This window comes from Condylura cristata, unplaced genomic scaffold (genome assembly GCF_000260355.1).
Source record: "Condylura cristata isolate star-nosed mole 26May11 unplaced genomic scaffold, ConCri1.0 scaffold00015, whole genome shotgun sequence".
NCBI classification, from domain to species: domain Eukaryota; kingdom Metazoa; phylum Chordata; class Mammalia; order Eulipotyphla; family Talpidae; genus Condylura; species Condylura cristata.
In genome coordinates, this window is record NW_004567116.1 from 11093504 (window position 1) to 11109891 (window position 16388).

The window sequence follows — 16388 nt, forward strand, 5'->3', positions numbered from 1 at the left end:
TGTTTCAAACCAGCCAAAATAAAATAATTGATCAAAATGATGCACTAGTTTCTCTAGTCAACTCAAGACTGGACAATTAAAAAATTCAACCTACTAAGTTTTCCTTTCCAGCACCCTTAAAATTATGGTGGCAATAAAAGAAAATAATTTAGCAGGTATTATTCAGAGGAGAGAGATAGGTGATGATAACAAACAGCTACTTTAAGAACATAGGTACTTAGGTACCTAACAAATGGCAATCAATTTATTTCTAGATTAATAAAAGTTTGAGAAAATCTACACAAAGAATTCTGACACTTTTATTTTTTTGCTATAAAATCTTTACAAGAAACTTTGTGAGCAAGGTGATTACGTGTTCTTGGACTGAACAAATCAGTATTCAAAGGTAAGGGATATATTTCCTGTGTAGCTATTCCAAAAAACATAAACTTAAAATCTGTGTGAAAAATTCAACGATTGTATATAAGAAGCAATAAAATACTTGCTGATGTTAACATACGACCTACAATTTTAACATTAAGTTCACATCACCCAAGACATTATATTATAGGTGCTATAAATGTAGTTTATATAAATTAATATGGATCTTTAAAGAAAATAACTTGGAGATGATTAGTAACAGTGGTCAGAAAAATTATTTTAAAAAGTTTTTTTCCAAAATAGTTTTGATCTTAAGAAGCTTATCTAAGTGCTTTCTAAATAGACTTTTGTAAGAGAATTAAAAAATTTGTCTTGGAAAGGGGTGGATAAGGGCAGCTTAAATTCTTGCCTAATACAACTGAAAATACAAACTGAAATACAAATTTTGTGATTATTATATGGAAAAAGAATCACAGACCTATCAATCTCTTGATACCTCTGCACTATCATAACAAAACCTTTAGACAGATAAGATGTCAATTAAGGTAACTTATGAAACTATTTCAGTATGGAGAAAATGAAAAAACAAAATGCAGACAGAATCATCTGATGGTATAGAATGCTAATCATTATTCACAAGTTTTTGTCTTTTTGTTTTCATCAACTGTTTATTATAATTGAGAGATAAATGGAATAGATGCAATTACTTAATTTTTAAATATGAGTCCATGGTTTTTATAGAGGAGTCTGTTTCCTTCAAGCTTCTGCTTTTCAAAGCTGAAACTTAACAAAGTTAACTGTGAATAAACAGGATTATTGTGGAAATAAGTAATGCAAAAACACTGTGAAAGAAAAATTCAATATTGAAATGATCTTTAGTACTGCCAATGACTTTGTAAACCAGAAAATGCTACTGCATGCATTTCAATTAGGAGGTACCAGTACTTACTGAGGGGTTTGCAGACACTGGAATTCCTTTCTAACCTAGTTAATTACAATGGAAAAAGGCCAAATGTTATATCATCAATGAGCTTTCTCTGAGAGAGGTAAAAATCAAATTATTTCTCTTCATTGTATCAGAACTATTCACATTTTTTGGATATTGAGGGCTATCAGATATAACTTTAAAAAGGATCTGTTTTAAATTATTAATTTTCTGCACTATTTGAAGTTAGTGACAAAAAATAAGGATAAATCTCAAGAAACTGAAACACTAAGCACAAGCATGTAAAATAACACTATGGAGGGCATTGAAGAAAAGGGTCACTATATACACACAAAACTCTTTTTTCCAATAACAGAAAGAAATCAGGAGAGAAGAGGGTGATGACAGACAAAGAAAATAAGAGATTCCACTAGTATAAGTGGTTTGTTAAAAAGAAAACTGTTAAACTGTTGTTCAAAAAGGCTGGCCTTAGGAAGCTACAAAAGTTGAAGAGCACAACATATTTTCTCGAGTCAAGTAAGAAGATTGAGACCCATAGGACTTAGCACCTTCACGGTTCAAATATTTTGTATTCACTATGAATTTCTTTTTTAAAGATTTATTTATTTATGCATACAGAACTGGGGTGCAGGCCAGAGGTATACAGGCAGTGAGAGGATTCACCAGAAGTAGACTGGGGAGCAGAACAGGCAGATGTACTGAAATATACTGCTGAGGGGAGCAGCAGGTCAGTCAGGAGAGGTCTGCTGTGCCATGTGGGTCACCTCCCTGGGGGGGGATCGAACTTGTGCTGCAGTGGCTGTGATAGCTTCACAGTGCTGTGCTTTAACCCCTTGAGCTACCACTATGAATTTCTAATGGTTAATTTTTACCCAACACCTACTGTGTAATAAAGGTCCCATTCTCTCCCCCAACAAATATAAGGTAGATTTGCCTTTCATTTTATGGGCACTTCCTGGGACTGGAAGGACAGCAGGAGCACAGCTGGACTGCAAACACGCACCTGTGGGCTCTGGCACTGGCTGCTTTGAGCCTTCACTGCCTTGGGAGAATACCATGCTGGGCCTCGGCACTGTACAAGAACTCTAGTGTGCACTGTGCTACACAATAATCTGTAACTGAGCCACAGAGCTGTTGTGGAGAGATTTTGGTTTCTTCACTAAAATGCTGGGCTCTGATATTTAAAAATGTAAGCACCACTTACTCTTGTTATTCCATTTAAATTGTAAGGTGGGTTAGTACAATGAATCAGGAAAACCAGTTTTGGATGCTAAATTAACTGGCAATTCTTGATGTCTTATATACAAGCCACTTAACCAAGTTAGTGTCAGTTTTGTTTTGCAGTATCTGAGGTGCAGGGTTGGGCTTTTAGCTTTCTCCTTGAACATTACAATAGTGTCTGAACATTAACACTGTGTGATTTACTGAGTATCCACACATATGTAACTTGCACCTCTCATAATTCAAGTCAAATTCACTTATTTTCTTGTAGCAAATAAGTAAATAACCAAACATCTTGGAATTCTTAAAAGAGACAGTTCAAGTTAAGGAATTTACAAAAGTTTAGATATGAATGTAAATACTGTTTGACTCAGGCTGACATGCACATGTATATATAGTCCTGGCTGCAGCAGAAAGTAGAAATAGAGATACCAGTTAATGTCAGCTGACTGTTTTTAAAGGTGGAGATAAGGTCTGGATCACTTTCATTGAAAGGTAAGGGGCTGTATTTTAGTAACTAAGTACAGAAAAACTGCTTCAAATTTCATTAGTTTGATTTCATGGGCAGAAAAAATATATTTTACTATTAATATCAGTCATTATAAAACATCAAAGATTTTAAGGCAAGAAAAAATAAACCTCACGCTTTTTCAGTCCAACTGTACATATTTTCTCAAAGAGTGTTGCGGAAGTCTAATAAGTAATGACATCTATATAGTAAGTAATTTCTTCCATATATTAAGAATTTTTCTGACTATAAAAAAATCCTTGGAGAAAACTGAGACATTCATTTTCTGTGTTCTGTGGATCAGACACAGAGCTCATTATTTTGCCAGCATCCAACAGCTGCTTACCACTGCAAACAGAAGAGGTGATGTTGTACAGAAAAGGATAAAACTGCATACAGCGAATCAACTTCAGGCTGTTTTCACACTCTGGGCATTTGGTTGTTAATTTCAAAGCCTGTCTAAAGGCTTCAAGCGCCCCACTGATATTCTTCAGAGCAAGATAAGCATTTCCCAAGCTCAAAAAGGTCAGGGGCTGAAAAGGAAAAAAAAAAATCAGTAAAATGTTAATTATTATTTTTTGAGAATTTCAAAACCATTACTGTATATGTCTTTTAGCTGTTTTCATTACCCCAGAGAAGTTATGGCTAACTGTCCATTTTATTTACATACATTCTAAACTGGAAAACAGATCTATTTTTCATATTTTTTAACAATGATGAAAAATACATAGAATATATAATGTACACTGATACGTTTAAGGACTTGCAAGGAGGAAGTGAGGCTAGCAGGAATGAGTAAAAGGGTGTTTTCATGGAGATGAGCTCAGAAAAGTACTACAATCATGCAGGACTTTCTACACCACTACAAATTCGTGCCTGTCACTCTGACTCACACCAAAAGTCATCTGACCAGACAAATGGTAACAGCTGACTTTTTACAAGGTTCTTACTGGTTGCTGTACTGTGAACAGATTGTAGGGGACAAAGGCAAAAAGTAGAGAAATGAGTTATTGCAATAACCCAAATAAAAGAGAATGATGGATTGAATCAGATAGCGGTAAAGATGGTGGTAAATAGTGGAAAGCTGGTGTATTTTGAAAACAGAATCAACACTGTTAGCCAACAGATCACGTCTGACCTGAGAAAAGGAAGGTTCTGAAGCTTTGCCCTGAGCTACTAGATTTACCATTTCCTGAAATGGGGAAGTCTGAGAAAAACAAACTAGAACAAAGTTAAGTAGTTACGTTTTGACCTTTAATATTAAAGTATATTTTACATATCCAAGCAGACAAATTCAAGACGAACTCTTGGATTAAGAAGTCTGAAGTTCAAAGCAACCGCGAAAGGTGAATTAATAGGGAAAGGATGGTGTTGTCAAGACACTGCTGGAATGACTGGATATATATTTGGACATGAACTTTGATGCCTACTTCCCATCACTAAGAAAATTTAACGTGAGGTGGATCAGACATAAATGTAAAATCTGAAACAATGAGAAGACAACATAGGAAAAGTAACAAATATACAAAAGATGTATATTTGAGAATCAACTATTTAAAGACAAGCCACAGAAAACAAGAACAGAAGTAATTATTTTCAGACTTGATACGAAAACATCTTAATTCTAGTAACAGAAGTCAAAAGGGAAAAGGATCAAACTTAAAGGTAAGTTTTAAAAAGTAAGATAAAAAGAGAAAAAATATTTTTAACATAACATGACATTAAAGACTGTTGTCTAGAGAGTATAAAATAAGTTCTAAGAAAACCAGAAAAAAATGTATATACAACTTCTTTACTTAAAAAATCCGACTTAAAGGATAAAGAGTAGTGCCATTTTTAAAAGTAAACTTATTTCACAAATGTCAATTTAGAGGTGGTACAACATAGCTCAATAGTGTGGGCACTGAGTCCAGATTCCATGAGTCCGTATCCATGCTCCATAACTTTCCGCGAGCCTCTTTAAGTGTCTATCAATCAAATGGGTAAGTTCTATTTCATAGGATTATTGTGAGGATGATGTAAATTGTTACATGTAAAGTGCCCCACTCTAGTTAGCAATCTATAGAAGTTAGCAGTTATTTTAACTGATCAATTCTGGTGAAGATACAGGTTAAATAAATATTTTTAGACTTTGACTATGTCTATATATAAATAAAAAATTGTTTGGCACTCTGCTAGCAGAGTCATCAAAAGTTTCATTCTCATTCCTGCTTAACTCCACTACCAGCAATCTTTCAAAGATAATTTATCTGGAATATAGGAAAAGTCCTTATATAAAACCATCACTGAGAAACAGCCAAGCATTTTTAGAAACCTAAATACCCAACCACTTAAATTGAAGGCTATGAAGTTATGCAGTAATAATTTCTTTATATATAAAGATTTAACGCTTACTGGTATAGCGGAGTTGCAACACGGAAATATTTTCACAGAAGGAAAACTTCCAAGGAAATATTTCCAAATGTGGACAGAAGGAGTGGGGTGTATTTGCGGTTATCTATATCAATCCCATTGCTTTATCCTTTTATTCTTGTTGTATTGCAACAATATTAAAAGACTAAAATTTTCAGTATAATCCTGGATATTAACTGCAGAGATGGATTTGGGGATACAACTCCAATAGCAAGGAAAACAAAAGCAAAAATAAACAAGTGGAGCTACATCAAATTAAAGCTCCTGTACCTTGAAAGAAACACCATAAAAACAATAAGGGGTTGGAGAAAATCCTGGTACATCACATATCCAACAAGGTGTTAATTTCCAATATATACGAAGGAAATCAAACAACTTCACAACAGATAAATGACCCAATCAAACAAATGGGCAAAAGGCCTAAACAGACACTTTTCCCAAGAAAGCACTCAGATGGCCTACATGCTCCTGAGTAGGACAGATAAGAACAGAGGCTGCAGATTAACATACAAAATGTAAAGTCTATTTTTAGCAGCTATGACATTCTTTAATTTTCTAAAAAAATTAGTGATAAAATTGTAAATTTTACTCATTTAAAGTAACACATCAAAATTAAAACAAAAATCTTTTTCATGTCCTCTCTTAAAATATGCAAATTCTGCTCTGAAAAACAAAGCATGAGATTTTCTACACCCTCCCTAGAGAAACACATACACACATGGCACCCAGAATCCAAGCCGCCTGGAGTCCTACATGGACCTACAAAGAAACATAAAGCCACACCTCAGAGCTGTTTATGGCCAGAGCTTGAAGTAGCAGCTTAGTGGCATCAAGATGAAGGCCATAGTGAATCAAAAGGTTGGCCAAGTTGACAAGAGGAACGTCCTGGTACTGAAGTGGAGCCAGATTCAGAGCCCTCTGAAGACAAGCAATAGCGAAGGTGCTGTTTCCCACTGCTCTCCAGTAGAGCCCAGCTTCGTTGAGTATCAGCCAGACAGGAGCATTTGGCTGAAAAAAATTCAAGTACTGCAGTTAGTACAAGAATGCATACTTGTTCTAAACAGGATTTTTAATACGTATTTGTAGACTTTTATTGTAATTTACTAGGCTTTCAAAATTCAAATATCTGAAAGTATGACTCACCTTGTTAATAGCATGAAATAAGAAAGACCCAATTTCTTCTTCTGGAATAGTATAGTTATTAATACGGGAAAGCAAAATCTGAAAACATCAAAATGAAGACTAACTCAATTAAAAATAACAAGGAAAACACTTGAAAAAAAAATTCTACAAGGCAGTCTCTAAACTCCTCAGGAACAGCTAATATGAACAGATACTTATAATCATGTATATAACATGAGGTCATCAATATGCCAATATGTGTTAAGCGGCTTACATGTATGTCTAGATAATTTTTTTTTAAAGATTTATTTATTTATTCATACAGAACTGGGGTACAGGCCAGAGATACTGAGGGTGAGAGGATTCACCAGGGACAGAGTGGGGAGCAGAACAGGCAGATGGAGGAAGTACACTGCTGAGGGGAGCAGCGGGCGGGTCAGGAGAGGTCTGCCATGCCATGTGGATCACCTCCTGGGCAGGCGGGGATCGAACTCATGAGGTTGTGGCTTAGGCTTCTTAGTGCAGTGCTTTAACCCACTGTGCCACCAGGGAGGGCCCCTGTCTAGATACTTTTAATTAAAAAGTTAAGCTATATATTTCCCCATACACATATCCAGTGATCTATTAAACCCTCATTAAATTTACTCTGAGCATCCAGAACCCAAGAGAAATCACTCAAAAGACAATAGCATGTAATACCTGATGGCATTAAAAATATGCTTTTTCCTAGATAGAAAGCCACCAGCTCTCAATCTCGTTTATGTTCTTGTAGCATTTAAGTAACTGAGAGGGACTCTGATATAGGAATCCTGGTCTACATATCTTTGTATTCCTAGCACACCAAACAGTGTCTGGAACATAATGTTTTCTGCAGCAGTTAAGTTTGAATGTTCAGTATAACAGCTTAGTTTTGAAATATTGTAAAGAAGGATATTGTGATGGCATGTTTTCTCTGTAAAATGGTGATTTTTTTCTCATCTGTCTCTGTGGAATGGTATCTATGAAAGAATTTATACTTAGTATATAATAAAACGAACAACCTCTGTAGGAATGAAAGAAAACAGGTCTAACAATTTACTCAGAATATTTGTAAAATGGCTATCAAATTCACACAGAGGCCTAAGGATCTTATAAAAGGCCAATGCACGGGTGCCGAGGCCAGTGAAAGAAAACCTTTAAGGATTCAACTTATCCAAACTTCTGGAAGCCTGGAGGACACAAAGCCGAGGTATCCTCTGCGACGGCAGATGCAAGCCCAGGGGTCTATGTAAAGATCACTAAGGAACCTCTTCCTGGCACGCCTTCAGCAGCACAGCAGACTGCTCAGTGGCATCACAATTCTTTCATTCTATCCTGCATTTTATAAACTTACAGCTCAGCAACTGTCTTCTATCTAATCTTTGTTCTATCTAAGAAGCTTGTGAGTGAATCTCACTTTTCGTGCATGGTCATCTGGCATTTTGGCTTTCAGATCCATGCGGAGCTCTAATTCTTTGACTAAGTAGGACAGAGTCTGGCTTTTCCTGAAGTCAGTTATGGAACAGTCAGGGGTCTGGCCCTCTTCTTCTGAAGAATAATCATCACTGTTGAGTTCATGGATCCTGGCATAAAAGAAAAGAACAAGAGTCACATTTTCAAAGTTAGTCTTCAAGATTAAGACTTAACCTTTTCAGTCCCAGCCTGGTTGTTCCCAAAGACTGCCAGTTGACAATCAAGCAGAATCAAGTGCTTTTCCAAACCCATCAGCACTTGCCTGAGTCCTTTGTTTTCTGGAGGCAGAAAATATGTTGGCAGTTCCCCACCAACAGGGACTCTAGGGTAGCTTTCTGCACAGTCTGTTCTTTTCGGCCACAGAACATGCTGTTTGTCCTAACAGAGAAAGAAAATTTCTTTGGATTAAATATTTCAACATGCTAAATGAACTTTTAAAAGAATGTAAGTATACTAATTGAACAATTTAGTATTTTCTGATAAATGTAGACACTGTAGGTTCTTTAATATTCTCTTAATATTCTCTCTGCAAAAGTATTAGTCTAAGTCAGTAATTGTACTTGCTTCATTACAGACTGGTGCACAGTAGGACAGGCCCAAGCCCCTTGTGCAAGACACGAGGAGAGGCTAGTTTAGGGCCCTGGGAAAGCAAAGTCAGTCTCAGTTTCTGTGCTACACAGAAATCAAAGCCACCTTGCTCTAGCTGCTGCTGGTTGGTGAGTTCTGACCATGAGGGAGATGTGCTTTTACATGAAACCGATACGGTACATGGCAGATTGCGGAAAAGGGAAAGAAATGGGTTATGGAAGCAAGCAAACCTGATGTTTGGCTGGATTCCCTGTGAAAGGTGGCAAATTTTCTTTGGTTTATGCCAATCTAGGTAGTCTGTGATCTGTACCTGGAAGCATACATATTTCTAAAACATGGTACAGAAAGTACTATTCCCTAAATTAAGACATCTTCGGCAATGCCAAAATTAAACAACTATTTCTAGATCTGTAAAATACCCATTTTTACAATATCAGAGGCTTACTAAACTTATATCTCAAAGCTACCAAACTCTGGGGAAATTTATTGGGTTGCTGGAGAAGTCATGAAGTACTTTTTTTCTTGAAAAACACAGAAAAAATGTCACGACTTTCTCAACAATCCAATGTTACATTTAATCAAAGTGACTGCATTAATTCTGCAAGATAAAAACTCGTTTAAATTCTAAAAGTTTAATAGTGAATAAAAACATGATCTCTGTCCTCATACCTACTAACATACCCTAATTTCTTAGTGAGCCCAGAAACTGCATATTTATTTGCTTGTTTACTAGGAGCTTTTATACTAAATTTCCCAGTTGCAGTCTGGTACAGTTGGGAGTTCAATGAAAGAATGATGATTAGACACATGAAATATGCACAAGCACACCCTGAAGTCGAGTGTAGAAACTTGTTAGGGTTCATACTGCCTCCACCTGATTGGAAGGAAGAACTCAAGGCAGACACTTTGTTGCTTATCTCCCACCTGGAAGAATGCCTTCCATTTAACAGAAGTTTAATAAATGTTTGCTGAACTAAGTAGCACAGACTTAGGAGTCACATAAATCAGTGATGTGGAAGGCCACTACGTAAGAGCTCTCGTCTGAGAAAACTCCTTCTTTACCCTCTACTAACTTACCCTGTATGCGTCAGAATCCCTGCCCCAGATCCAGAGGACAGAATGGGCTACAGGAGATTTGACCAAGTCACTGATATCACTCTGATTTGCCTGGACGTCAAAGTTGACAGACATCATACTGGAGGTTGATGAATCTTCACCAAACTAGAAAATGAAAAGTTCAATCAAATTGGAAGTGGAAAAGGAGCTGTGAGTAAGATTTGACTCAACCCCAATAATGCGAATGAATACTCAAAATTGGCAGGAAGTCAGAAAGTAGGTTAGTAACGAGGCAATTCAATCTTCCTATGCCCCCACTGCATTTTCACACAGATAACACAGCTAGCAAACTTTGCTCAGCTTTGCCATTGGCATAGGAGACATGGCATGGATTGTTTTCTTGTCCTGTATTTTACTCCTATGATTTAGCCTCTTCTCAACGTAAGGATTAGCTGATTTAGAGGTTTGGCTTACTGCTCCTCCTTCCCTACTTTGGCAAAAATAATTATCATAAAATTAGTGTGCTATGAGTGGGAGCAAGGGAACTTAAGGATGAATATAGATGACATTTAGGCGTTATACAGACTACTGTCAAATCAATTCTAAATAAAAGCTTCAGAAGTGAAAGGCGAAACTATGAGATCACCAACACATACCGAGTTCCTTCAAGCCAAGGTAAAGCAATGCCTGGTATTCTTACAAGATACCAGAGTTCTTGTTTATTTATTTTACCTAACTGTTTTATGTATTTTATCTTGTTTAACTTGGTTAGATGAGGAGATGGAACAGGATAGGAAAGAGCAGGAGAGACATGAGAAAAAAGAAAGAATGTGGCGCACTGGTGACTTGGTGATGGGAAACCCGCAGGGATTACAATTGAGATGGAAAAAAAAAATGTACAAAATGATGTAAAAATAAACTGTTATTAAAAAAAAATTACCATTACAGAGAGAAACACCAAAGTTTAAAAAGTGTGAATCTCTTGAGAAAAATTTGCTCGTTCCATATCAGTTACTATTTTAATTTCTCTCATTATAAATTAAATGAAGAAAATATAAATTAAAAAAAAAAGAAAGAATGTGGCGAACTTGTAGTTTTATGCATTTATGAGTAGGAATGGATTCACTATCCAGTGGAGATAATGGTTTACGGAGATGTAATACTGGGAGCTACCCTGGTGCAAGGCAGTCTTCCAAGTGGTTTGTCTTGGGATCATCACAATGTCCAAATGTTACACTGAATTTTATCTTTTTCATTTCTACATTTTCCCTTTTCCCCCTTAAAATGCTTAGATCTAAGTCAAGGAACTACAATCCCGGTGGGTGTCAGTCTGTTCTTCCTTTACACTTCTTGTAAACTAACCACGGATGTCGCTAGGAGATGGTTCATAAGAATCACGGGAAGCTTTGGTCTCTATTACTCCCCCTAACTGGTCTCTGAAGTTTGGCTTCTTGCTCTTTCTAATGCAGTCTGAGTTTTTTTTTACAATAAAGAGTTCTAATTTTTATGTTTTTCCCCCCTCTTATAGACGCTATCCTGATCTCTCAATTATTTTAACTGCTTAATTTTTGGAAATTTCTGTGTTTATGATTAAGGGCATAATGGGCTTCCTGCAGGGGAGGACAAAGGTTTCCTTACTTCCAATGTCCTCTAGCTGATAGTTGGAATGCTCATTGCGCTTGCTGACTGTATCAGTAACAATTATGCGCTATTTGGTATTATTAGATTTATATATTATTTCTTCCAAACCAGACAGCTCAGGATCATGTGTGCATGTCACCAAAAAAAGTATGTGTGTTTATATGTACACATACAAGCACATGTGCACAGACATACAGATTCAGAAACAAGAGAAAACATGCACCTCATCTGGGTGCTGAATACATGTTTTCTGCTGACAGTGATCATTTAATGGTGTTTTGGTTGAGGCAACATATCTGGACTGATGACTTCAGGAAAGGGCACTGCTATTTCCTCAATTTTAAATTTCAAGGGAATAGATGTAGGCTTTGAGCTAAATAGTGGCAACAGTCAATTCTAGCTCCATGGTAAAGAACAGAATCAAATACATTTGAATACACAGAAATAGAGTACCCTGGGAAAAAGAAATGTCATTCATGGAGTAACTGAGTGTACTCTATTAAATCTGATTCATAGCAGGTCTTTAAAACCTTATATGACAGTCACACATTTTAGGATTCAACGGTATACAAAGAATAAAGTTTGTAAGAACTGGAAGAGACCCAGAAAAAGACCTGAACATAGTCCACATTTTCAAAGATATCACCACGATGGTAGCGCACGGGTTGGTCCCACTGGCAATGTAAACTATGCTGCTGGTTGACCAGACGGCATATCTGATGATTCCCTGGAATAAGAATGGAAATTACAATTGATGAGAAAGAACACCAATGCCAACAAGATTTTCTGAGTTTCAACTTCACAGCCTGACTGACTATTTACACAGGGGTACTTAAAACAAGTGACTCCTTATTAATGATTGAAGAAATCAAATCATTTTAAAGAAGCTTCAGTTTCTCAACCTATTAAGCAAAGGGGATACTAGGTAGTCAATAATGTATATATATATTTTTTATTTTTTATTTATTTTTTATTATTTTTTAAAGATTTATTTATTCATACAGAACTGGGGTACAGGCCAGAGATGCGGAGGGTGAGAGGATTCACCAGAGACAGAGTGGGGAGCAGAACAGGCAGATCGACGAAGTACACTGCTGAGGGGAGCAGCGGGCGGGTCAGGAGAGGTCTGCCACGCCATGTGGTCAACCTCCGGGGCAGGCGGGGATCGAACTCATGCGGAAGTGGCTTTGACTTCTTAGTGCTGTGCTTTAACCCGCTGCGCCACCAGGGAGGGCCTGATGTATGTTTTTTTTTTTTTAATAACATTCTGATTGCAGTATCTACTGACTGTATAACTTTAAGAGACATTAACTATCTCTATGGAAGGAATGTGCTTTATATATGTACTTGTCTCAAATATATAAATAAGAAATCTGGCTGCATTTCAGCACAAACTGAGCAGTCAATAACTCCAAGGACTGAACACACTCTTTACACTCAAAATAGCAAAGCAAACTTGTTGGGTGCATTTTAAGACAGATCATGGTCATAGTTAAGATTCAAAGTTTTCCAGACTCATGTATGTATTAAAGGATGAGGGTGTAACTTAAAGGATTCTATGAATTTATTCTCTGATGTCAAGTGGTCAAAGGTTTGACAACTTCAGGTTTAATCAGAAAAGAAACTGTGTATGTAGCCAACTCTCTGATCTCCAATGAATAACTTAAGCCAGTGGTTCTAGTTTTGGGTTACAGACTCTAAGAGATTTTATTAAAGATATATACCCTCTTCCTAGGAAAACAAAAACAAACCATACACATATGCAATACTCTGTATAATTTTTGGGATTTCAAAATGCTCTAAAATTAACCCATGAACCTGGTTAAGAATTCCTACTTGAGGCCCTCCCTGGTGATGCAACAGCTTTAAAGTGCAGCACTATGAAGCTATCCACAGTTGCTGAAGCACGAGTTCAATTCCCAGCCATGAAGCTGACCCACATAACACAGAAGACCTCTCCTGACCTGCGCGCTGCTCCCCTCAGTCATTCTGCCTGTTCTGCTCCTCAATCTATCTCTGGTGAATTCTCTTGCCCCCCTGCACCTCTGGCCTGTACCCCAGTTCTGTATGCATAAATAAATTTTAAAACAAAAAACCAGGGGTGGAAGATTTTAGCTGTATTGCCAGTGTTAGCTGGAGTGTCTGGGTGTTTTGTTTCCAGGGTGTCTGGCCTGTGCTGTTGTGCAGCGCTGCATTCCTCACTGTGTGTTTTTAACTCAGACTTCAAATCGGAGGTTGTTAGAAAGACAGAATCTCAGGTGCCATCCCAGACCCACTGTATCAGAACCTACATTTTAACAAGATCTCCAAGAACCTGGTGTACAATTAAGGTTGGAGAGGCAACAACACAGGCTATAAAGGGTAAACACACTGGTGAGACTCCTCAGATGAGTTTATTTTTTAAGATTTGATTTTTACTTTAAAATATGAATTTAAAAAAGCAAGAGGGACCAAGCCAGCTCCCCAGGCTTGCTGGTATACCCACGGCGAAGACTCTAGATTTTATGATTGAGGGAAGTCATAGCACAAGTTTATACCACTTATGGTTACAAAAAAGTCATGACAGCAAGCACGCCAGCCGTGTCTGACTATCTTCAGTTACTTGGGGTGAATACATACCTAATTGTGCCTCTTTTGCCATTTGTGTCTCATGGATGATATTTCTTAAGATTTGTTCCTCTTGAATCAGCTTATGTTTTTCTAGGATCTCCTGCTGTCTCAGATAGTGGTCATGTTGCTTTTGATATTCTTTCAATTCATTCAGTGTTCGCTGGAGGGATCTTAACATTTTTTTTTTAGTACCAGGAAAAAGTTACAGAGCTTTAAAATTAGGAATCTTTAAAACCACTTATATGCTTAAATTTTCTTCCTCAGTAATAAAATTGCTAGGCTTTCCCTTTTAACATTCAGCCACTATACCACAAGTTCAAGAATAATAGGATCAAATAAACACTATTGTTTTATTAAAACCTGGGGCAAAATTCCCCCTTAACTATATATATCTTGACTTAAATGATATGCTGGGTTTTTTAGTGCCATAAAATAGAAACAACAATATACTATAAAACTACAAATTAGACAACTCTGTTTCTCTCCACAAAGTTTGCGTTAGTTCTACTGACATTCAAAGCCTTTCTAGAAGGCTCCTTTTCACCTTTCCCTTTAATACTATCTAAAGACAGGGTTAAGAATAAGGAACACAGTGCTTTCTCAGGTTAGCTTCCTGGTTTACAGATTCTGGGAAAAAACACATAGAAACTGCATAGAAAGGAATTTTCTCCACTACATGATCTCAATAAATCACCTGCTTGGTTACAGTTACTTATGAAAATCATTATTGTCTATATACTATAACATATGGAGATTTGGGAGCTATACAGAATGCAACAGAGAGAATCAATGTGACTCTGAAGAGGTGAATACTGAAAGAATTTTAGCCAGGCAAATTTTGATCAGGTATAACTAGGCTTAACAAAGAAACTGTCATTCTTTTTACTTTATGTTATAGATTGGGAAACAAGCCAAAATAAATGGTGAATATGCTCCAAATCTCCACTTAAAACTCAAATTATCAAAGCACACTTGAAATATGAAGGTGAATTCTACGAGCAATTCACTTCTGAGTTGTGTGAAGGTTTTTAACTGGCCTTATTTACAGAATCAAATACCGATATATTTTCTTATGATGTACACTTCAAGAACCAAGTACAACACAATTCCATTACTGCATAAATGTGAGCCAAATAATATCTCTCAATGTCACTTAACTGACATAATAGCCCAAGAGCAGGAGTCAAAAGGCATAAAGACCGAACATCTTGTGCCAGAAATTCTACTGACTCGTATGTAAACAGAAATGCAATCAATAGAATGACTCTGACAGCAACCCTTCCCTCCTCCAGCTGAATTCATGAAAGTAATCAATGGCCAAAAATTTAAAGAGTGAAATGACAGCATTTACTGCAAACATTCTCTAGTTTGAAAGAGATTCCCCTATACAATCAATAAATTGTGCTAAACCTTCTGGATCTGGAGAAAAGGGAGAGGACAAATTATAGTGAAGGGGTACTTTTCTTAATTTAAAGGAAGACATTAGACCTGATTATCACCCTACAAAAGTTTAAATCTAAGATTTGACGGTGCTAGTGCTTCTGCAACATTTTTTCTATTACCTATGTTGAGCTTCCAATTTCTGCTCGAGTTTTTGCTGACAGAGCACAGCATGCTTCCTCTTTATAGCTTGCTCAAACCCAGGTTTGGCCTGCAAAGCATGGTCATAACAGAGCACTGAGTGGTTATACTCCCCAAGCATCTGAAGAGACAAAAACAAACACACACATATACACATAGGGGGAAAACGTTAGCCACACTGGCTGCATCTGCCCGCCCCCAATGGTTTATGGCATGACATCTGCAGCTCACTTTGCAGTGAACACTATTTTGACTATGGACAAAATAATGAAGGCATGCATGCTATAGAGAATGGTTTAGCTGGAAGATGCTGCTAACTGAAGAGGTATACACTGCAGAAATTTAATACTCCTATTAACTTATTTTCTGTTTACGTCAAGAGATCAGGTCAATTATATTATCATGTTGAGGTTATCTTCCCCCCTAATTCCTTTCAGACCAAAAGAGGAAGAGAAATAGTTTTGTTTTGTTTTGTTTTTATTGAGGGGGAAAAAAAGAAAATAGCAACTGGTTTGGTTCATGAAAACAAAAAGTTGCATTTACTGCATATATATTTCCCAGAGTGTAATAGCTGGTGAAGAAGTCACTGTCATCCAGAGCAGCATGGACCACAACAGCAGCATCGGCAGAGAAATGCGCTCTGTGCAGAACATTTGCCAAGTTGACCAGGGCAATATCCTTATTGTGCCTAAAAGAGCAGGAGAGGCACAATCAAATATTAAGAAAGAAACGTGTACTACGTGATTATGCGTAACTCCCCGACCAGGGAAATTTAAATTCAAACTTAATGAGTCTGGGCCTTTCAGCTGAAACCACATTCTTCCAATAAAACCAAAATGACCAACCCAGAGG

The 16388-nt window shown here is 37.0% G+C and overlaps 1 protein-coding gene across 5 annotated transcripts in view; it reads right to left on the reverse strand.

The window, feature by feature from the left end:
• TTC17 (tetratricopeptide repeat domain 17) overlaps positions 1–16388 on the reverse strand; it is an 81831-nt gene that overhangs the window by 38625 nt on the left and 26818 nt on the right. For all 5 annotated transcript variants that reach the window (XM_004682892.2, XM_012725549.1, XM_012725551.1 and 2 more), the window contains 10 exons: positions 16080–16224; positions 15518–15657; positions 13965–14125; positions 11960–12072; positions 9726–9869; positions 8323–8438; positions 8005–8170; positions 6591–6668; positions 6231–6455; positions 3382–3568 (listed from right to left, as the gene is read on the reverse strand). In XM_004682892.2, coding sequence (XP_004682949.1) covers positions 3382–3568; positions 6231–6455; positions 6591–6668; positions 8005–8170; positions 8323–8438; positions 9726–9869; positions 11960–12072; positions 13965–14125; positions 15518–15657; positions 16080–16224 — 1475 coding nt within the window. The remainder of the gene's footprint in view (positions 1–3381; positions 3569–6230; positions 6456–6590; positions 6669–8004; positions 8171–8322; positions 8439–9725; positions 9870–11959; positions 12073–13964; positions 14126–15517; positions 15658–16079; positions 16225–16388) is intronic.